The following is a 22,985-nucleotide window of genomic DNA, read 5'->3' as shown; positions in this document are numbered from 1 at the left end:
CGCCCCCAGCCCAGCGTCACTGAATCAACATGGAAGGTCCGTTGGTAGTGTCAGCAGGTCGGCTGCACACAGGTTCGCGAGGCTGGGGGCGGCTTTGAGGCATTTACTGACAAGATCCTATGATTTTTATAGGAACGTGTCAGTATCGCTTTAAGTAAATTCCTTCCCTACTACAAATGCACATTTTTTCAGACATGTAAAGCAACTAACTATGTAAAAGTAGATTCACCTACCTAGCAGTATTGGTAGTCTCTGCAGATAGTTGCAGGTTGCCACCTGGGCAGTTTTCTTTTCTATCACTCTTGGTGATTGACATTTGTACCATCCTATTGCACTCACACTTGCTTAGGTTGGAAGAAGGAAAACCCACATCATAAATTGTATGTTTAAGAATTCCAAACATGTTTTTTGACTTACTGTTGTCCTGTTTTGCCATTGGTGGCAACCCTAGAAAGCTGCTACTTGCTTCACGCTTCCACCTTTCCTTGCAGCTGTGCACCATATACAGTAAACTGATTTACAAAATAATGGGCTGAAGTCCCTGTTTGCTTTTATAAAAATTCTAATTATCTTTTGAATGATTATCGCACACTGCTGCATAGTGCTTTCATGGGATACACAATGAAGATATCTTGTGTGATTTATAGTGACATTGGGTGCCATTATATACTCAGTACTGCATGAGGGTGGAATATTTATATTTGTAATAAGAACTTTGTGATTAAAAGCTTGGGATAGTATTTTGCCAAATCTAATAATAATGTTATTTGTCTCATAGTTATTCCCATATTGCTTTATTTATGTAACTGAAGCTTACCTACACACAGAACTAGTACAACACTTTACAATAATCTTAATAAATGTATTTGTTTTGCAGACGACTTGCTTCATACAGGTCATGGAGTATATCTATCATTTTGAACCTGCTTAATTTGCTATTGAGCTACTAATTCCAGCATCCCCTATAGGAATAATTTGCCGCAACAGCATTAAGGCCATGGATTTTACTTCCTTTTCTAACCCAAGGGCCACATCCAGCCTAATTGTTTGCCCTTTGTGGGCTTTGGCTGTATATTATCCTGTCAGCTCTAACTAGAGAGATGAGCAGACATTAATCATAAATCATACATAAAATATATCAATGTGGGATTTACCACTGTATCTGCATTGTCTGAATGTTTTAACGTTGCCATGGTAAACTTAACTTAATTACATTATGATGATATAATATTTACATAATTTTCCTGCAGCCAGCTGTGTGCAAAAAACACTTTGTTCACTTCTGCATAGTTGCGCTTTGCTCCACTTAGAACTTAGAACTGAAGCGTTGTTGCGCCTATTGACACAGGGGAACATGTTGATGCACAACATAAAATGTACCTGCAGCACAGCTCAGTTCCATATTTTAAGTTTGGGTTTTAATATGCCATATGAGAAGATAGCATTGAAAATAGAAGACACAAAAAAATACCCCTATGTGCATAAAGACACTGAGGTCTACTGAAGCAGAAAATGTAAAATTGATCTTGGCAAAATTATTGCGTGTAGTGCACTAATATATTTCAGTTGCATAATACCTCAAAGCTACATGGTACCATGTTCTGTCTCAATACATCCCAGGGATAAGGTCGGAGATCCTGAGTATGGGGGGACAATTAAATTCAGCTTGGCTGGCATGAATCATATGGCAATATAAGTAGCTGAGGCAACACCTTGCTACCTATAATATTTGAACAATGAAAGGCTGAATCATCCTAAAGGGTGCTGATGAAAGACAAGGATAGCAAGCAGCGAGAGGAGATTACGTGCACGCTCAATTTTTCCACTGGGATAACTGTTTTATGTGGTGCTTTATTTCATTCATAATTTTTAAGAGTTTTTAATATACCATATAAGGAAACTGTACTCTTTTTTTAACTTTGTTTTTAAAATGTGCACAGTTGCTATAGATTAGATTAAGGTACTAATGTTCCAATTATTTCAACAAATCTGCATCACTATGTTGCCAATAAGATTTCTGTCAGAAAAGGACTACAAAGGGAAGGGCACTGAGTATTTAAGTCTTGTGATTATTACAAAAGTATTATAAAAACTCTATGCACTCTCTGAGTACAGCATGGACCTTTTTCCCTATGCACTTGTTTGGCCACAACCACAGAGACAATAGGGCCAATTTATCAACACTAGGCAATTTTACAACTGGGCAATAGCCCATAGCAACGTATCACATTTTGCTGTCATTATAAGAAAATAATACTGATTGTGTATTATTATTTATAAACACATTTATAAAGCCCCAACATATTATTTAGCACTGTAGTACAATAGAATGGTATATACATGAAGCATACAAATACTGATTGATACAGCAGGTAAAAAGGGCCCTGCTCTTACATGTGTATCACATAATGTTACGTGATATAAATACAGGGGGCATGTTTTGTATCTGGGCCAAACAGTTTCCATTATATTATAGGTACATTTCCCAAACCACCCACATATATTGCTGTGATTTATACTCGTTTCCAACCTTCAAAACTGCCTTTGTAATTTCTTCATGAAACCTCAGATACTAGAAGTAAACATTTTGTATGCTCTTGCCATATGTTTCATCAGATCAAGAGTGTTTTTCCCCTAAACCAAAGCTGAAAATCTCCTGCTTTGAAATTGCTGTTTGAAACCAGTTTGTAAGATGAAAGCTGAACATTTGTTGGAAATTGTGGGCTTTTGCCATTAACATGATGCTTACAAGTAATAGCTTATCGTTAGTTGCAGCATGCTTAATCCTTTTTTTTTTCATGTTGGAATTCTAAAGGGGAATTAATCAATTATGTGAAAAATCCAAAACATTTATATCATTTTCTTGCTGTCAGTGGCAGCAAATACTAGTGTATTCTGAACTACAAATCATTACTGGCCTGGGGGCCATTAAATAATATTAGAATATATTGTCCCTGAGGAAGGTCATTGTTACTGACTATGTTGAGTTGATTTAAATAAAATATACAAGCAGTTGTGTGCAGTAGTTTGTTCAGTATATAGTACAAAACAATTATAACTGTACCAAAGAACATGCTGTTTCTCAGCCTAACAGCAGGCTAACAGATTCCCAGGAGCAGCCTCCCATAGGCTTAAATGTAAGTAGCCTGAAGTGTTTGTATTGCCCTGAAATTGTCCCCCAGCTCTAATTTGCTTTATGTACAGTGTACAGAAGGACAAAACTAGACAGACATGCAAACACACACATAATGAAGTGTAGAAGTGGTAGAATGCTCAAACTAGAACAGTAAAAACAAAACCCCTATTGTTTCAAACTGCTGTGGGTCTTTACAGATCTGACTTCTTCCAATGTAACACTGACCAGTCTTGCAGCTGATGTACAAGTGGGAGTTTGTTGCTTTTGGAATAGATCTGTTATTGTTTTGTTGCCACAGAGGAATGTGGAACACTTTAGTGTATCCCTTCTATTCAGTAAGAACTAAAGTAAATATACTTAAGAGAGAAAACATGACTTCATTATTATTTATGAAGCAAATATAGAATGCAGTTGAGTAGAGACATAAAGTAAATAATGCTAAGGCACTAACCTAGCAAATTATTATACCCAAAGTAAATTATGTATGTATATACACAGATAATGTAGTGAAATAGCTGTCCTATAGAATTACTTTCAACCCTCCTGTAATCTGACTCATTTATGAAAGTGAGAAAAGCCCCAGGTAGAGTTTAAATGTTGGTGGGTCATTTCACATTTTGTGAAATAATATATGTTTTGAGATTTAAAAGGATAGGTGCTTCAGTTACTTTTTGTATACAAGTGATCTATATATAGTCATTGTGAATGATAAGCTTGCAGTTACAGAAGCAAATAAGCGGTCTTATAATTGCTCAAACATTAACTTCCAGACTAGGACATTTATCTCATGATGTGTATTCGTAAGGCACTGAGTAAATAGCCCAGCTGTAATCTCTAGAATATTAAATGAGCAAGAAGTGGGACAATTAACATGAATACTGTATAGTTGTGACTGTAAAGCTGACCATACACAGGCAGATTTAGTTGGCACTCTGTGAACAATCCTATCGGTTTAACGATTCTTTGAACAAGATCTGTTCCTTTTGTGGCAAGCTGGCAGCTTGAACATGTAACTTTTGGGGGAATTAGTCAATGGTAGGCAGGCAGCATAGGCCAAAGGAGCATAAAGACAGGGACACACAGCTTCTTCCAGGAAAACAGCAGTTTATTTTCCCACTTTAAACAAACAGTGAATTATCCACAGACACAGGGGTGACCATTGTATCATACAAACAAATCATAAAACAAAACCTAGCCCACTGGGCACTACCTTCCAACTTTGGAGCAGTCCCTAACTAGGCTGGGCCCCTTGTGGACTGCCAGCAAACAAAACAATGTTGTGGCTCACCCCTGTACTCACAGGACTCTTTCCTGTAAGATTTCAGCTTTCTGGCTTCCTTCACTCACGTTGCCTCAAGCTTGACCAACTCACGGTCCCAGTCACTTTCTGATTCAGGCAGACACAGACAGCACTCCCAGCTCCTCTGGGAGTTCCTCACACAGCCAGGTCTCCTACCTGCTGTGCCCTGCTGAGAGACACTCTCTCCCATTCTAATTAACTTTAAATAGCCTTTTCACAGGACAGCTTTCCTGTGGAAGGTGAACTCCAATCTCTGGACTGGATCTGCAGAATGCAGTCCCTGGCTACTAAAGTCTTTAAATAGAGCACTGTCTCTGTTTAGTAACTCCCTTCCTGGAGCCTATCTCAGTACCTGGGGAGCAATTAAAGGCTAGAGTGACCTTTTTCCACCTTTTCCTAGTCATTCTACCACACTTTGTTTAGTTTCCCAAAAGGCATGTGCAGTGAAAGATAATTCAATAATAATTATCGGTTTGTCCCATCCACTGACCAATTTCAGAATTTCAGAATGAAAATTTGTTAAAACTGTCCAATCTGCTCTTGGTACGATATGGGAATGATACGATCATTTGCACCCCATCAATATAATAATAAGTATCTTATTGGAGCATGCTAACAGAGGTCATTTCACACCATTAAATCTGCCTGTGTATGGCCACCATTAGGGTCTCTGTACCGTAGCTGAATAGGACACACTAACATATTTCTACTGAATAAATCTATTGCATGGGTGTGCACTGAGCGTGAGGGTCTGGAAATATAATCCATGCCTTGTGTATAACATAGGTAGGAGTGCAGAAAACCTAATAAAATGTACAAGCATGATTAACAAAATGATATATATATTTAGCAGATGATAAAATGGCTACTAGCATACTGCTGTTGCTTGAGTTTCGGAGTTAATCATTACATTGACGCCTAGTGGCGATTTTTGTGCAGTACTTGATAAAATATGATAAATGTAATTTATTAATTGTGATAAAATTATAACTAACATAGATCTTCTTGTACCTTAGCTTAAAGGATAGGATTAGCATGGTGTAAAAAAGGACCAACGTCAGAGAAATCATCATTGATTATAAATTTCAACTGAGGATGGCAACCCCATTAAAGTACTTCAATTGGAGTAGACCCTCGCACACCCGTTGTATAGATGTATAGATTTGCTCGGTGCACAGTGGATGGAGGATACGGTGACCTCCTAGTAACTGGAGCAAAAAAACACACTAGCTTGACAAAGGGGCGGAGCCCCGAAACGTTGCACCACCGCAGTAAAAACTTTTGCAAGGGCTTGCCCTGTAGATACAAGTCTTGTGTGCTAGTGTGGTTTTTAACCCCATTAAAGTTCCATTCAAATGACAAATCCATTGTAATAGAAATGATTCTGGGGTTCAAAATAGTTGTGTGTAAAAACCCGTATGAAATTCTCAACCTCACCATCACCCTCACACTGGTGACCAACAACCCAGCCTTCCCACCCGCTTTAAAACCAAATACATTCAAGGAGTGTTAGTAGAAGGACATCTCCAAACGGTACACCTAATGACAGGCAACCAACTAGCCACTTTAGAACTGCTGAGACAAGCCAGACCAACCAATATCCTGCCTGAGTTCCAATACTACCAGATCAAACATTTTTACAATTACGTAGGCGGTAACACTCACATAGGAAAAGACCTTACCTTCGAACAACTCTGTAACAACACAGAAACATACAATCAACCATGTACAGACTTCAAGCACAGCCGAAGGAAGTATAGGAAACACTTACATTTTGTCAAATCATGGGAAAGAGACTTAGACCTAAACCTCTCGGAAGAAGATATTGAAAAAGGAATGAGGGCACTGCTATGCAGCTTGCGTTGTTGTAAAATACAAGAGATGAACTATAAGCTCCTCAACAACTAAAACAGATATACCCTGATGCCAGCAACACATGCTGGATATGCAAAACTGAGGTTCACATCTTTTGGTACTGCAACTTGCTTTGTCCCTTTTGGGACAAGGTACTAAGCTGCTGCTCACAGATACTGGGACAGGATGTATTCTACACCCCGACACACTCCTTACTATATCTAGAAATAGGCAACAGTGATAGACCACCGGATTCTACACTTGAAAGACTACTGCTCAACGCAGCTAAAATACTCATACCTAGCAAATGGAAGACAATAGCCCCTCCCTCCATATCGGAATGGTTAGGAAAGATAAATGAATAAGCACAAACGGAGAAACAAAAACAAAACTTCAGAGATATCTGGCTACGCTGGTTTCTATATAAAGAAACAGACACATACAAACAACACAGCTAGGGTATCAGATATAGCAAAGAACCCCCAGTGACTACTATATCACATCCACATACCCCGCCTAGCGGGTTAAGCAACACAGTTAGAGGAACCCATTGACAGTCATGTAAGAAGGCATTACCCTACAACCACAAAGTGTACTATAATCATGAGTATAATGTAGATATTATGCTCAATGATATCCTGGTATAATGTCAAGATGAGAATGTGTATGTCAAAATAAAAATGTGTTATGTCATGGTAAACTGGTGCACTATTTCAATGCAGATATGACAATGTACCCTTTATGTGGCTATTCCCCCCCTTTTTTTCCACTCACCTTTTTTCCTTCTGTACCCTCCCCTTACATATTAGAAAATTACAATAAAAACTATTGAAATATAAAAAACACAAAAGATAAAAAATGAAAAACGATTGCAAATAAATAAATAAGTTGTGTGGACATACTTGGAATCTTTGTAGGGATATTCACAGGTCATTCATTTATACACAGAGGACCTGTTAGTTGACAAATTGCACAATTCACAACCATACAGAGTGGTCCAAATAACTGCATTAGCCCATAATGAACTGTCACTAAACTCGAACCTCTCCCCTAGCTTCTGGCCAGAGTCGTAACTAGATGTTGGTGGACCCCACAGCAAATTCAATTTAGGGCCCCCAAACCATTGATAAATTGACCCATTCTACCAAGATATATTAAAATTGTTAATTATGTGATTGGAACAATTGAAAGAAGGCCTTCCCGTGTATGTACCATTGTATGGCTTTCTTCCTTTGCTGTCCCATAAGTTCTTAGAAGTACGGCTGAAGAAATTTTTTTATGATCTGTAACTTTATTAAAGGGCAACTAAAGTCTAAAATAGAATAATGTTAGAAATGCTGCATTATGTATACTAAATATAAACATGAACTTACAGCACCAGCAGCCTAATAAGACAAATGATTTATGCTTTCAAAGTTGGCGCAGGGGGCTGTCATCTTGTAACTTTGTTAGACATTTCTGCAATATCAAGACTCGCACATGCTCAGTGTGGTCTGGGCTTCAGTTGGGAGGTTAAGCTTAGGGATCGTCATAAATTATCAAAACAGCACAAGTCAAATAATATCTGCCATAGAAGCCAATACAGCAAGACTGATTAATAATCATAATATAGAGACTGCACTGCGTCTCTGGATACAAATCTCTACAGGGAATCCAACAATGCTGCTCGAGTTCTGGGAAGTAAGGTGGGGGGGCTCCCCCTGCCATTTGAAAGTATGATCGTTTACCTGCACAGCAGTTGGGGACCATCTGACAATTCCTATCAACAGCAGTAAAAGAAGGGCGAATTGCACTGCATACAGTCAGGTTTATGATAAAAACTGTAGACATCTTTTAATTAAAGTATATTGGAGATTTATTTTTCATTAAAGAAAGTAAAAATGGGATTTTATATTTTTGCCTTTACATGCCCTTTAAGAGCCCTGATGAAATTTTGGACCTTAAAGGTGTGGTTCACCTTTAAGTTAAATTTTAGCATTTTATAAAATGCCAAATTATAAGCACATTTTCAAATGGCGTTCATTTATTCTTTTTTATAGTTTTTGAATTATTTACCTTCTTCTGAATTTTTCAAGCTTTCAAATGGGGAGTCAATGCCCCATTAAAATTTCTGTAAAAGTTAAAAAATTACAGTCATTATTATTTTTAATTTTAATCAATGCATGGTTGCTGGGGTAATTTGGACCCTAACAACCAGATAGCTGAAATTGCAAACCGGAGAGCTGCTGAATAAAACGCTAAATAAGTAAAAAAACACAGATAATAAAAAATGAAAACCAATTGCAAATCGTTTTAGAATATCACTCTCTACATTATATTAAAAGTTGATGAAAAGGTAACAACCCCTTTAAATGAAGCTTGGACTTAAAAACCACTAATCTAGACCTTTACAGTGTTAAAAATAAAAAATGCTGTCAAAAATGAACATCTAACGAACGGTCGTTATTAGTCAAATTGCGGATTTTACTAAATACCTCTTGCGCCAGAGTTGCCTTCTTTACCTCAGACCAGGTGAAGTGCATTAAAGTAGCTTGATCTTCCTCAATCTTCTGTCACTTACATTATATTCTGTGAGCCTAAAATGCATCAAAGTCCAAAAAACGCTGGCGTCTTTTACTTTTTTCAACCTGATTGCCTGCAAAAGACCTAACAAACTTTTTTGGGTAACCGGTTTTCCCCATACATTTGCAAACATATGGAACATTAATTTTACAATGGGCACATGTGTAGGGCATTAGAATAACTCTATTGTCTTTATTATGGTTCGCTGGACATGTGTTTTAAAAAGTGTAATTTGTAAGTATATGCGCCAACATTTAACATAAAGACGTCCATACAACTTTTCCCGCCCTATGCAAAGCGCATCTTCACTATCAAATGCTCGCATTGGCGAAGTAAAACACTGAAAAGTCACCAGTGTTCTGCGCCCATGGCGAAACTCCGCATTTCAGTGAATTAGTGTAATCTGAGCGCAATTGCACCTAAGTGTAGCAATGAGTGCGAAGTGGTCGCTGGCGACAATTCGCCATTTAGTAATACTTCCCAATAGAGCTTACAGTTTTGTGAAGAGATAGTCTAACTAGTCTACATAGGTTTAAAACAAATCTAGGATCTATAATTCTATCATGATATTTAATTTAGGAATCAAACATAAGATACCAACAAGCATGTTTGGAGAAGGGCAAATCTTTACATAATTTCTCTAAATTTTGTATTAAAATTAGAAATCGCACAGGTCTTTTTTATAGAAAATGACAAAATAACAATTGTTATGCACACAGTCTTCCAAGGGGTTGGTGTGGGAGTAGTCATGTGCATGTAATGTTGGTTATAATCATTAATACATGTTTCCACTGGTCAGTTGTTTAAAACATTGTCTGCTACAGAAAGGGCATGGAGGAATTCCCACATAAATAGTTACATCTGCAGAATGCTGCTTATCTTTTCCATTGATAAAGCAGTTATCACTGGGCAGTTTTTTCATAATATTGTATTCATGTATCTATGAAATACATACATTTTGACTATGACAGTTCAGATTTAAAATAGTAAAGTTGTTTTTTTAAGTGCCTTGAGGAAAAGTAAAGTTTTAAAAATCAAATAAGCAGATTGTATTTTGACCAGATTCCTGTAGGTAGGAGTGGCCAAATAGGATCTCAGTTGTCAACTGTCCTTTTTTACAGGGATAGTCGCTGTTATATTCTCCTTCTGCCCCAATGCATGTTTGAATTCTATGACCAGATGCACAGTTCAGTGTCATTTCTCATGTAGAAACACACAGGTAAATGAGTACCGGTAGTTCTAAGTTTTAGTATGTTATAAAATGTCCTTTTCATAGCAACATTTAAATTTGTTTCTATTTCTTATTTCGTATATAATTCTAAATAATTTTTATTCCTCTTCTCAATAATTTTTATTTCTATACCTCTTCAGATTTCAAATTGGGGTTTGAAACAACAAACAACTCTTTCAAAAAACATAACTCTCTTTAAACTACTCTTGCTTTGTGAGGTTATAATTTTAATTGGTATTGTTACTTTTTATACTAACCTTTCTTTTCTATTTATTTTCCAGTCTCTTGTTGAAACCAGGCTTGGTTTCTAGGGCAAGTTGGACCCTAGCAACATGATGGCTGCTGGAATTCTAAGTTGGAGAGTTGCTGAACAAAATTATTTAAAAAACTACAAGACCTATTGAAAATTGTAAAATAACTACCGTATATACTCGCGTATAAGCCGAGTTTTTCAGCACCCAAAATGTGCTGAAAAACTCAACCTCGGCTTATACACGGGTCATACCGTAGATATGCCCAGCAGTGCGACCCCCTGTGACCCGGCCCCAGCAGGACTGTCTGTGACGCCGCCCGGAGCAGGTCCAGGAGCTCCGGGCGGCGCGTCCTTCCCTGCCGGCGTTCGCTCCCAAAATGGCGGCGCCCATGGCCGCCACGTGGGTAGCGGCGCCGGCCGCTACCCACGTGGCGGCCATGGGCGCCGCCATTTTGGGAGCGAACGCCGGCAGGGAAGGACGCGCCGCCCGGAGCTCCTGGACCTGCTCCGGGCGGCGTCACAGACAGTCCTGCTGGGGCCGGGTCACAGGGGGTCGCACTGCTGGGCATATCTACGGTATCTACGCCGGCAGGGAAGGACGCGCCGCCCGGAGAGTGGACACAGTGAACCGTCCTGCAGCTCTTTCACAGGGCCCCTGGCGGCCATTGTTAAAAGGTCCTAAAGCTTGATTCCAAGTTTGCCAGCAGCAGAGTGCTATCTGTGGAGCTGTACATGTACATATAAATTGCCTTGTCACTCCCCTTTCATTCTGTCATCATTACGCCAGGTACATAGGGCGGAGAACAATGCTGCCTGGCAAGTTCTTGCTGTTGTCAGATAGAAACATGCCAAGCTTGTGACTTATGGTGGGAGTCACAGGGAACTCCAACATTCAAATGTACTGGGTGCCAGTATGTGAGGTTCAATGGCTATTTATAACCTGGCCCACACTGATCCTTCTCAGGGTAAGCATATTTTTGCAGTGTCATGTTCCTGCTGATGGAATTATGGGGAGGCTCTTTTAAATAGTTTTAGATAGATTTCTATGCCATAAAACATGATTACACATTTACACATTCACATTTTGAAATCTGACATGGGGCCCCTAGGCTTATACACGAGTCAATACATTTTTCCAGTTTTCTTAGGTAAATTAGGTACCTCGGCTTATACACGGGTCGGCTTATACACGAGTATATACGGTATGTCTGCGTCATACAAATAAAAAGAGTTCTTAAAAAAATTAATTTGTAATAATTTTTAATGGTCAGTTGATATGACAAATGTATGGAGCAATACACCTGTTTGTATTTACAAAAATGAGCAAAGTAAAAAGTAAATGAGAAATGGATGCAAAGCTGTGCTTCATACAGCTCTGCATGTAGCAGGGGTGATAGCCAACGGGACTTGAAGAGCTAAATACAAATTTTAATGTGATTTTGTGCCCATGATAACTCCTACGGCTATGACTAACCCCATTTTACAGCACCTTTTTTATACTGTCGAGCAACAACAGTGTCTGGAATTTCTTCAGAAATATTGACATCTATGGAAGATGGTTCCAGTTTGGAATGTTTTCTAATTCATCGAAATTAAAATGTATGTCAAAATATCATTGTTAACTATCATATAGATATAGCTGATTTGTACTCTGTTGGTTATTCTCAGATAGTATGACAGAATAAAAAGGATTGCAACTCCCTCTGCCGGTTCAAACTTATTCTTATTCCTCCAGTTTTCTCATTCAACTGTTTTGAGGTGTATACCCTTCAGATCTTCCATTCTCTCTCTGTATGGGTGGATGTCATTTACAGACTTAAAGACTTACATTTAAAGTGGAATACACAACATAGATCTACAAAACTTTGCTCACATCACTGACTCATTTGCACCCTTACAAGCTAAGCAAACTCTTGCTTAAACCCAAATGCTCTTCTATAAGATATGCAGTACGTATGTGGAGGAAATGTCTCAATTCTACCCTGTCAAAGGCCAAACAAAAGTACTGCAGTACTCTCATAAACAATAACAAATCCAATCCATGATACCTGTTTTCTACATTCAATTCATTGATTAACAGAATCCCACAACTTCATACACTCTCCTCAGGACTGATTTTTTCAAAAACAAAGTAGAGTCCATTCTCAATCGGATTTTAACCTCTACTAACACAGACCAGCTCCACTTTTTATGCCCCTTTCTGCATGACTTAATTCTTCCCAGCCTCAGAAGTCTGACTAAACTGAACTAATCCATCTTCCACCTAAACCTGGTCCTGCTCCCTCCTTTACTATCTTTGTTGATGGCATGCTCTTTTACTCTGCCAACCAATATTTGACCCCTCTCTATCCTTCTCTGACCACTGTCGAAACCTGTAACTTTTTTTATGCAATATTGCCAAAATTGGTCCCTTTCTTTCACAAGTAACAACTAAGATGCTCATGCATCCTCTCATCCTATCCTGGCTGGACTACTGCAGTTTGCTACTAACTGGCCTTCCAGATTTCTTCCGTCCCCATTATAGTTTGTATTAAATATTGCTGCCAGAATCCTCCTCCCCACATCCAAGAGGGTACAGGCTATTTTCCTGCTGAAGTCCTTATAATGGCTTACCATAAAACAAAAAATAACTTACAAACTCTTTCTCATAACTTCAAAGCCCTTCATTCCTCTGCACCTCACTACAACTCTTCTCTTGTCTCTCCATATGTTCCTAGTGGACTCCTCCACTCCCTTCAGAGCAACTGCTTTATTGCACCCCCTATGCTGTTTCCAGCCTTAAACCTTACTGCCTTGCTGTGCCTTACATTTGGAATGCAATGCAATTCCTCTGAAGAAAATCTTCCCTCAGTCTCTTGAGGGAGGATTCTCTCCAGAGGAATTGCTCTGCATTCCAAATGTATGGTTTTTGTGAGCACTCATATAACATCTGAACTGGGAACTGGCATTTATATTGAAGTGTCAACCACCTACAGCAATTAAAGGAGAATTCAACCCATAACTAAAAAAAACCCTACCCCCTCCCTCCTCCCCCCAGACTAGCTGCCCCCCCCGGGCAAATGCACCTAACTTTTTACTTACCCTTTTGTCACAATCCGGTAAATTGCTCCAACTGCGCATGCACCACTTTGCTAGTCTCAGTCTCATCTTACCAAAGACCCGGAAGATGGCAGAGAGGTAAGTAAAAAGTTAGGGGCATTTGCCCGGGCGGGGGGAGGCAGCTAGGCTGAGAGGGAGGAGGGAGGGGGGTCTATGTAGGGTAGGGTTTTTTTAATTATGGGTTGAATTCTCCTTTAATATCCTCCTATTTGTGTTTGCAAGTTACCACTGGCTTAAATTGTAAATTGTACAGGACAAGGACCTAATTCCTCTTGCCTATTTGACACTTTGCTCTTAATCTTTAATGCAACTGTACTTTGTATTGATTTGCATTTATTATTGGATGTACAGTGCTGTGTATATAAGTAGCACTATATAAATCAAAACATACATACATACAAATTTCAACTCTGAACTCTGTCAATGTCTAAAGTGGTCATACATTGGCAATTTTCAAAACAAGCAGATCTTTTCCAATCTATTTTGACCGGCCTCAGAACCATCAGAATACAATATCTACCCAATATATATCTGGCTGTGGTTGGTTGGGTAGGCCTATCAGAAAGTAGATAAACTGTCTGGAGGGGACAAAAGAGTTCATACAGTAATCAGATTAATAATCTAAGTAGAAGTTTGTAAAGTTAAGACATTTGCATTCTGAGTAGGGAGGAACAGTACAATAAATTAATAAATAACTGATGAAAAGTTTAAAACAGTTCCTGCCAGTGACAGGTTTATAAGCAAAGCAAACAGTACATGTTGTCAATCAGCTGGTTCTGAAACAGTTTACATGACAGTTTATCTCTGACAGCGCTTTTACTTGTGAATTACACTAGTCATCTGCTTTTCTCTGAAGACCAGATTCTGCCACTTTCAGTGTGCTTTCTTTCTAACTAACTGCAAATTGATATATTGTTACATGGTATAGCAATGTATAGTAAGAGTAAATGGACAGGAAATACTACACATAAAAAAGCACAGCCAAAGAATAGGGGAAGATTGGTCATGAGCAGCCTTTTGAAATGTTACTTTCGTATGCATACTAAAGCACACCATTTTCTCTGACTGTTGTCTTAAGTTGTTTCTTGTTTTTTCCCTTTGGTTTTTAGAAACAGGATTGCTTGTCAAGCTTATACCATCATTTTTAAAGCATTCCGGTGTTTTTTTAATAAAACGAAAAAGAAAAAATAGGCATTGGATGTAAGAAGCACACACTTATCCCAAACAGTAGAGCAGTAGACCCAGTGGCTGCTGGAGGGGTTGATGGTATAGGGGCTCCAGTAAGGGAAATAACAAACAAACAATATCCCACTGGGATGGGGTGCAGGGACAGTAAGTTTCACGGTTAATGCTCATACAATCGCCAGCAGTATGAGTGGAATATAAATTCAATCTATTAAGTGCACAGAATAGCCAGACTTATAAATGCAGTGTAAACTTCATGTTTAAAGCCAAAAGAAAATATTATAAATGCACTGGAGCTGGCAAACAGGTGGGTGAGCAAGTGAGGGCATGGGAGAATAGAGGGAGCAGGTGCAAGACATACTCGCCCTCAGTGGCAGTACCTCTTAGCCTGACTTTTTTCTAGTTTCTCTCTTTTTTCTGTCTGCTGTTGTCTCCATTCCCTTTCTCTTCTTTTTTCACTGTCTGTGTGTAACGGGCCCGAAGGCACAGTAATAGTGTAGACCAAAGAGGAGACCAGACCAGGTTCGAGGTACAAAAGGGTTTATCCAAAGAATCGTCAAAATACAGGCAAAAGGTCAGACCAGGCAGAAGACAAGCAAAATCGAAGAACAGGCAGGAATCGGTACACAAGAATCAAAATAGATAATAACACCCAGGAACACTGTAGCAGGAACCTATAGTTGGGCAAGGACTGGAAGGGGAAGTGAGTTTAAGTAGTCCCTGGGTTGGCGCCAAATTTTGACGCGCTTGCGTCAGACGCAGACGCCAGCGTCCCCACGCTGACGTCTTGACGCCGGCGCCCGATTTAGACGCCGGCGTCCATTCCGTCGCCGACGACCAATCCTGGACTGGGAAGGAGATGAGGTCATAGACCTGTGCCCGGCAGGAGCCATGTGGTGAGGCAGGCGGTCGCCATCTTGGACGCCATCTTGAAGACTTGGAGTAGATTCCATTACAGTACCCCCCTCCTTAGGGGGGGCCTCAGGACCACCGAGTCTAGGGGAGAGAGGGAATAATTTATGGAATCTACGAACCAAGATGGGCGCATGGACATCTGAGCTCCTGACCCAGGAGCACTCTTCGGGACCGAACCCCTTCCACTCGATGAGATATTGAAGAGTGCCCCTGGAAAGACGAGAGTCCAAAATCCTCTTCACTTCGAATTCCTGGTGATTGTCAACCAGGACTGGAGCTGGGGGAGAAGAAGAAGAAGAAAGAGACACAGCAGGCTTAAGGAGAGAGACATGGAAGACATTCGGGATCCGCATCTCTGGGGGGAGTTGAAGACGAACCGCCACCGGATTGATGATTTCAATGACAGGATAGGGACCGATGAATCTGGGACCAAGCTTTGGGGTAGGAATCTTCAGGCGGATGTTACGGGTGGAAAGCCAGACCTTATCACCAGGAGCATAGGGCGGAGCAGGAATCCTCTTCTTGTCGGCAAACCTCTTTTGGATCAGAGAGCTCTTCTGTAGATTAGAGGCAACAGCAGCCCAAATCGCCATCATGTGGGCAGCCTGGTCTTGGCGGCAGGAACATTGGTGAGGAGAAGATCCTGGGGAAACGCCAATGGATTCTGACCGTAGACACAGAAGAAAGGGGACTGATGTGATGAAGAATGCAAGGCGTTGTTATGGGCGAACTCAGCCCAGGGAAGGAGATCCGACCAATCGTCTTGGCACAGGGAAACATGGCAGCGAAGAAATTGTTCCAACGCCTGGTTCACTCTCTCAGCAGCTCCATTGGATTGCGGGTGATAGGCAGAAGAAAATTGTAAAGAAATGTTGAGAGCTTTGCATAAGGATCTCCAAAACCTAGAGACGAATTGTGAGCCCACGGTCAGAGACGATCTCGGCAGGAAACCCATGGAGACGAAAAATATGATGGATGAAAAGCTTGGAAAGTTCGGGGGCAGAGGGAAGTTTGTGGAGGGGAATGAAATGAGCCATCTTGCTAAACCTGTCAACGACAACCCAGATGACAGTGTGACCGGAGGAGACAGGCAGTTCCACAATAAAATCCATGGCAAGATGAGTCCAAGGACGAGATGGAATAGGTAATGGAAGAAGGAGTCCTTTAGGGGGAGAATGTCCAGACTTGGAAATGGCACAGATAGTACAAGAAGAAACAAAGTCTTTGACGTCTTTCTTCATGGATGGCCACCACACCAGGCGAGAAAGGAGTTCGGTAGTCTTCTCTACTCCGGGATGACCAGCCTGTTTAGAACTGTGAGCCTGGGATAGAATAGACTGGCGACAATCAGGAGGAACAAAGGCAACCCCTAGAGGAATATTGTCCGGAGCAGAAGCTTGAGCGGAAAGGATTTGCGAGGCCAAGGAGGGAAATAGGGCAGCTACGATCTTGGAGGAAGGCACAATGGGTTCAGGATCTTCGGAACAGGGAACTTCAGGGATAAAACTTCTAGACAAAGCATCAGCCTTTCTATTTCTAGAGCCAGGACGAAAGGTGATGACGAAGTTAAAACGGGAGAAGAATAGTGACCATCTGGCTTGTCGAGGATTCAAACGTTTGAGGCACTGGATAAATTCGAGGTTCTTATGGTCTGTAAAGATGGTCACGGGAATGGAGGATCCTTCCAGTAAATGTCTCCACTCCTCCAGGGCGAGTTTCACTGCCAATAACTCACGATTCCCCACATCGTAGTTCTGCTCGGAGGAGGAAAACTTCTTAGAGAAGAATGCACAGGGATGCAATTTCCCATCCAAGGAAGATCTCTGTGACAAGACAGCTCCAGCTCCCACATCTGAGGCGTCGACTTCGAGGAAGAAGGGAAGAAGAAGATCAGGGTGTCTGAGAATAGGTGCAGAAGAAAAGGCAGTTTTCAGGGATTCAAAGGCTTCCAGGGCTGGAGGAGGCCAGTGTTGTGGCTTACCCCCTTTGCGGATGAGGGCCAGGATAGGAGAGATTTTGGAAGAGAAACCTTTAATAAATTGTCTGTAATAGTTGGCAAAGCCAATAAATCTCTGGATAGCCTTGACACTTGTGGGGAGGGGCCAATCAAGAATTGCTGAAACCTTGGCTGGATCCATCTTGAAACCCCTGCTGGGAGATGATGTACCCAAGAAAAGGGATGGAGGACACTTCAAACGAACACTTTTCCAATTTAGCGAAGAGATTATTCTTTCTTAGACGAAGAAGAACTTCCTTCACTTGGGAGCGATGCTCGTGGAGATTTTTGGAAAAGACAAGAATGTCATCCAGATAGACAACAACACTTTGCCCCAACAGGTCTCTGAATATATCATTCACGAACTCTTGGAAGACCGCGGGGGCGTTACATAGTCCAAATGGCATGACTAGATATTCATAATGCCCATCTCGGGTATTGAAGGCGGTCTTCCATTCGTCCCCTTCACGAACTCTAATGAGGTTATAGGCACCCCGAAGATCCAGCTTGGTGAAGATCTTGGCCCCTCTTAACTGATCGAAGAGTTCGGAGATTAGGGGGAGAGGGTAACGGTTTTTAATGGTGATTTTGTTTAACCCCCTATAGTCGATGCATGGTCGCAGACCTCCGTCCTTCTTTTCGACAAAGAAAAATCCAGCACCAGCAGGGGAGGAAGAAGGGCGGATGAAGCCTCTTTGGAGATTTTCCTGAATGTAGGTCTTCATGGCAGCCGTCTCAGAGGGGGAAAGAGGATAGGTGCGACCCCGGGGAGGCATGGAACCAGGAAGAAGTTCGACTGGACAGTCATAGGGTCGATGAGGAGGAAGAATCTCTGCCGAGCCCTTATTGAAGACGTCAGCAAAATCTTGATAGATGGACGGAAGGGTCAACTTGGGAGAAATAGAAGAAACTTTGATAAGGGGCACAGCAGGCAAGCAGTTCTGTTGGCAATAGGGGCTCCAGCGGGAGACTTGAGCGGAGGTCCAGTCAATGACTGGATTATGGGTACACAACCAGGGGAGCCCCAAAACAAGTGGAGTTGAAGGGCAGTCGATGATTAGAAAGGCCAATCTCTCCAGATGCATGGTGCCCACTCTAAGAGAAAGTTCGACGGTGGTTTGAGAAATAATGGCCGAAGACAGAGGGCGGTCATCAATAGCCAAGACTCGCAGAGGAGAAGCCAAAGGTTGTAGAGGAACCGCATAGCGAGCAGCAAAAACTCTGTCCAAGAAATTTCCAGCAGCACCAGAGTCCAGGAAAGCTTGCACTGGGATCTTCTGGGAACCGAATTGGATCTGTGCCGGAAGAAGGAAACGTTGAATAGAGGGTTGGGGAGAATGACAAACACCACCCAGATAGGTCTCCCCAAACCTACCTAGGTGCTGGCGTTTCCCGGCTTCACAGGACATTCATGGGCGAAGTGTGATTTGCCCCCACAATACAGGCATAGGCCGGCAGCCCTTCTCCGTAGCTTCTCCTGTTCGGAAAGACGAGCCCGTCCGATCTGCATGGGTTCCTCAGTAGATGGAGCAGAGGAAGCAGAAGCCGCAGGAGTAGGAGAGGGGAAAGCAGAAGCCGGATTGAAGAGTAGGGGTCTCTGAAAGCGAGGAGCCAGGGTGGATTGGAACCGGGGATACTTCTTCGAACGCTCTCTGTCGAGCTCGAGTTGAAATTCCCTCTGTCGGGTGTCAACCTTTATGGCCAACGCCACCAGATCCTCCCACCGAGAAGGAATTTCCCGGGAGACCAAATCGTTTTTGATCCGCATGGCTAGGCCGTTGTAAAAGGCGGCATGGTACCCATCATTGTTCCAGGTGGTCTCCGCCACTAGGGTGCGGAACTCAATGGCGTACTCCGGAACAGAGCGAGTGCCTTGCTGGATCTGGAACAGGCGAGCAGAGGATGCCGTAGCTCGGCCAGGGGCATCAAAGACAACCCGAAGTTCACGGATGAAGGCACTGGCATCGTCAATCAAAGGATCCCTCTTTTCCCACAAAGGTGATGCCCACTCCAAAGCCTTCCCCTGTAGGCGAGTAATCATGTACCCCACTTTAGCTTGTTCAGATACAAACTGACCTGGCAGCAGGGCGAACTGGATCTCGCACTGGTTGATGAAACCTCTGCATGCAACAGGATCGCCGCTGTAGAGGGGAGGCGCAGGAATGCGAGGTTCCGAAGGCTGAAGTGGGCTTGCAGGAATGGCCACAGGGACCGGGGCCACAGGTGACAACGCCGACAACTTGTCCAGGATAGCTTCAAGAGCCTGACCGAAGTGTGTCTGCTGGGCTTCGTATGACTGCATGCGGGAAGCCAAACCGCGGATAGCACCACCGACATCAGGTGGAGCTGGAGTCTCCTCCGAAGGGTCCATGGCCCAACTATACTGTAACGGGCCCGAAGGCACAGTAATAGTGTAGACCAAAGAGGAGACCAGACCAGGTTCGAGGTACAAAAGGGTTTATCCAAAGAATCGTCAAAATACAGGCAAAAGGTCAGACCAGGCAGAAGACAAGCAAAATCGAAGAACAGGCAGGAATCGGTACACAAGAATCAAAATAGATAATAACACCCAGGAACACTGTAGCAGGAACCTATAGTTGGGCAAGGACTGGAAGGGGAAGTGAGTTTAAGTAGTCCCTGGGTTGGCGCCAAATTTTGACGCGCTTGCGTCAGACGCAGACGCCAGCGTCCCCACGCTGACGTCTTGACGCCGGCGCCCGATTTAGACGCCGGCGTCCATTCCGTCGCCGACGACCAATCCTGGACTGGGAAGGAGATGAGGTCATAGACCTGTGCCCGGCAGGAGCCATGTGGTGAGGCAGGCGGTCGCCATCTTGGACGCCATCTTGAAGACTTGGAGTAGATTCCATTACACTGTGATGCTGTCCTACTGATCTTCACTTCTCACTCTTTTCTATACTGCTCAATAGTACATATCTTCATTATTTTATCCATTTATTCTACTTGAATAAATGCACTTGAACTTTGACTCCAACAACCCCAGCCTTTTGTGAGAATCAGCAATATAGAAAAGTCAGGACTATGCAGCCTAAACACAAGCAATAATGACAGAGAACAATGACACTTCTGGCTACCAACAGACCTTCATCTTGGACAGACTTGGGGGAGATTGGGGCTGGGAAAATTTGCCTATGGGTATTAACCCATGGCGATCATTTTATATTGTTGCATTCATTGTTCTACCTGCAGCTGACTTAAAAAAGCCAATAACTACAAGGGAGTAAGCAGACCCTGTGGCTGCATGGGGGCCCATAAGGCCATAATTAATGAGCAATTATATATTGGTAAAACAGGACAACCTCTGGATATGTTGGGGCCCCTAAAATGAATTTGCTGTGGGGCCCAGCATCATCTACTTACGACACTGAATAACTGACTGTTTGCTATGGGTAAATGCCCATGGGCAAATTTGCCCAATGTTGTTAAATGAGCCCTAGTAGCTTGTCACAGCCACTGGGGCATTGTGATGGGAGTGACAGCAGTGGGAGATTGCTTTGGGACACCTTTGCCCAGGGTCCAAACCAGGTAATGGGGACAGATGATAACCCTAGTTGAAAAAAAGAGATATCAAAAGTTATTGCTTTATTCCAGGTATTTGGCATGGTTTGGCATGGGGATCTATACTCTGGTACTGCTATTTCATTGCTTGCAGTTTCTAGAAAAAAATTGAATCACAGCCACTGTTACACAACTTTTACTTTATCTAAATAAAGCCCTGGGTGAGACTTGTCAGTAGACTAACTTGAACCGACTAACATACATTCCCCTTCAATGTTTTCACAGCAAATGACTCAATGCCTGCTACTTATAAACTACAAGAAATTAACACCACAGAAAGGAAAAGTCTTCTTCAAAGCCTAGAGGAAGATCAAGGTTTTATCAAGCTATCAAGCTAACTTTAATGCCTCAAAAATAAAACTTAACTTGTTATAGCTCATGTTAAAAAAGTAATGGTATTATAGCTATGGGATATGATATGTGATAATCATTTCCCTTTAAATCTTTGGGCTGCATGTAATTTAAGAAACTGTAAACATCAGTGTCAGCTCCAGAAGTGATGTCTTCCAGCTGATTCGCTACACAGCACAAAGCGCTCTCCTGTGAATATGTGGCAAAATCGAACACAAGTTCTAAAGTTGGCATAGATTCCTGAACACAGTGAAGAAGGAGTATTCAGTGCAGCTGCAGCTATACAGTATACTCTTCGCCAAGCAAAGTTTTTAACGAAAAGCAAAACTGCAAAGAAAATTGTACATAATCATAAACAGTAGGCAATGTATACAACAATTAAAGGATACACTCTTTTAGGACTCTTATGTCTGAATGTTATAGTGTAATCTTTTGTAATCATATTAAATCATATCACTTACCTTTTCCAGTTTAACAGGACTGGCCGTAGTTACTTGCACAGTATAGTTTGCAGTTAGAATTTCTTCCTTTGCTGGCTCAGTAAATCCTGCTAATTTGGCTGATTTCTCTGCCACAGCATCTCGAAAGCTTTTACATTCAGAGCTTTTTAAAATGTTTGGTGTTTTTACAAGGGTGGGTTTACAGACGTCTGCCTTCCACCATACCCTTTCTCCATTGATATTGTTCTGGTGGTGATCCATTGTATTCCAACTAGACACATAACTCTGGCAGGGAGGAGGGGAAGAAAGTCTGTCCAAGGCAAAGTTATTTTGATTTGGGACAGAACTTGTATCGTATGCTGTCAGTTTGTTCATTTGATAATCCAAAGATGTGCCGTGAGAAAGGAGGATGTGCTTATTCTTGGCATTAGTAAGTGGCACAGCATATGCCTTAGCTGCAAGTGGGCTTCTTTCTGTGCCATTGTTCATTTCTGTACAGATGCTGACACATGATATGCCAGTGTGAGGAGCACAGTCCAGAGCACTCTGGTTTCCTTCTAAGTTACTGTAACAAGTATGTGTGTCTTCTCTCACAGGAGGATCTGGCCTCGTTGTGTCACATGCTTCTCTGCTCACTGCTGGCAAGATACACGCCTCTTGTGAACGCTCAGCAGATTTGCTTGGTGACTGCAGCTGGATAAAGAGGAAGGAAGTTTTCATCTTTTGCTGCTCTGCCATTTCCTTGCCATGAACTTGACAAGAGATAAATGTCTATTCTACTATGGAAAAGTACTCAATCGAGCCCGGAGTGACCCTGAAGTAGGCTTCACCTTTGGCACACCCCCATACCTTAAACAAATGTAAAAAGGTTTTACTTTAATTATAATCCTCCTAATGTATTTAAATAACTATACAATTATCATTGCAAACCTACACTTAAAGGAGAAGGAAAGGTAAAACTAAGTAAGCTTTATCAGAAAGGTCTATATAAATACACCAGTAAATCATCAATGTTATGTTGATCTGAGTCCTCTGTCATAAGAAACACCATATTTCTTTCCTTCTATTGTGTACACATGGGCTT

At 41.8% G+C, this 22,985-nt stretch overlaps 1 protein-coding gene across 2 annotated transcripts in view; it reads right to left on the bottom strand.

Moving 5' to 3' along the window:
• Positions 1 to 22,985, bottom strand: part of LOC108712232 (PH and SEC7 domain-containing protein 3) — a 291,364-nt gene that overhangs the window by 259,786 nt on the left and 8,593 nt on the right. For both annotated transcript variants that reach the window (XM_041561322.1, XM_018254300.2), the window contains exon 2: positions 21,923 to 22,750. In XM_041561322.1, coding sequence (XP_041417256.1) covers positions 21,923 to 22,639 — 717 coding nt within the window. In that variant the 5' untranslated portion in view covers positions 22,640 to 22,750. The remainder of the gene's footprint in view (positions 1 to 21,922; positions 22,751 to 22,985) is intronic.

The sequence above is a fragment of the Xenopus laevis genome, chromosome 1L (assembly GCF_017654675.1).
Source record: "Xenopus laevis strain J_2021 chromosome 1L, Xenopus_laevis_v10.1, whole genome shotgun sequence".
Taxonomy (NCBI): domain Eukaryota; kingdom Metazoa; phylum Chordata; class Amphibia; order Anura; family Pipidae; genus Xenopus; species Xenopus laevis.
This window is presented reverse-complemented; position numbering and strand designations above follow the sequence as displayed.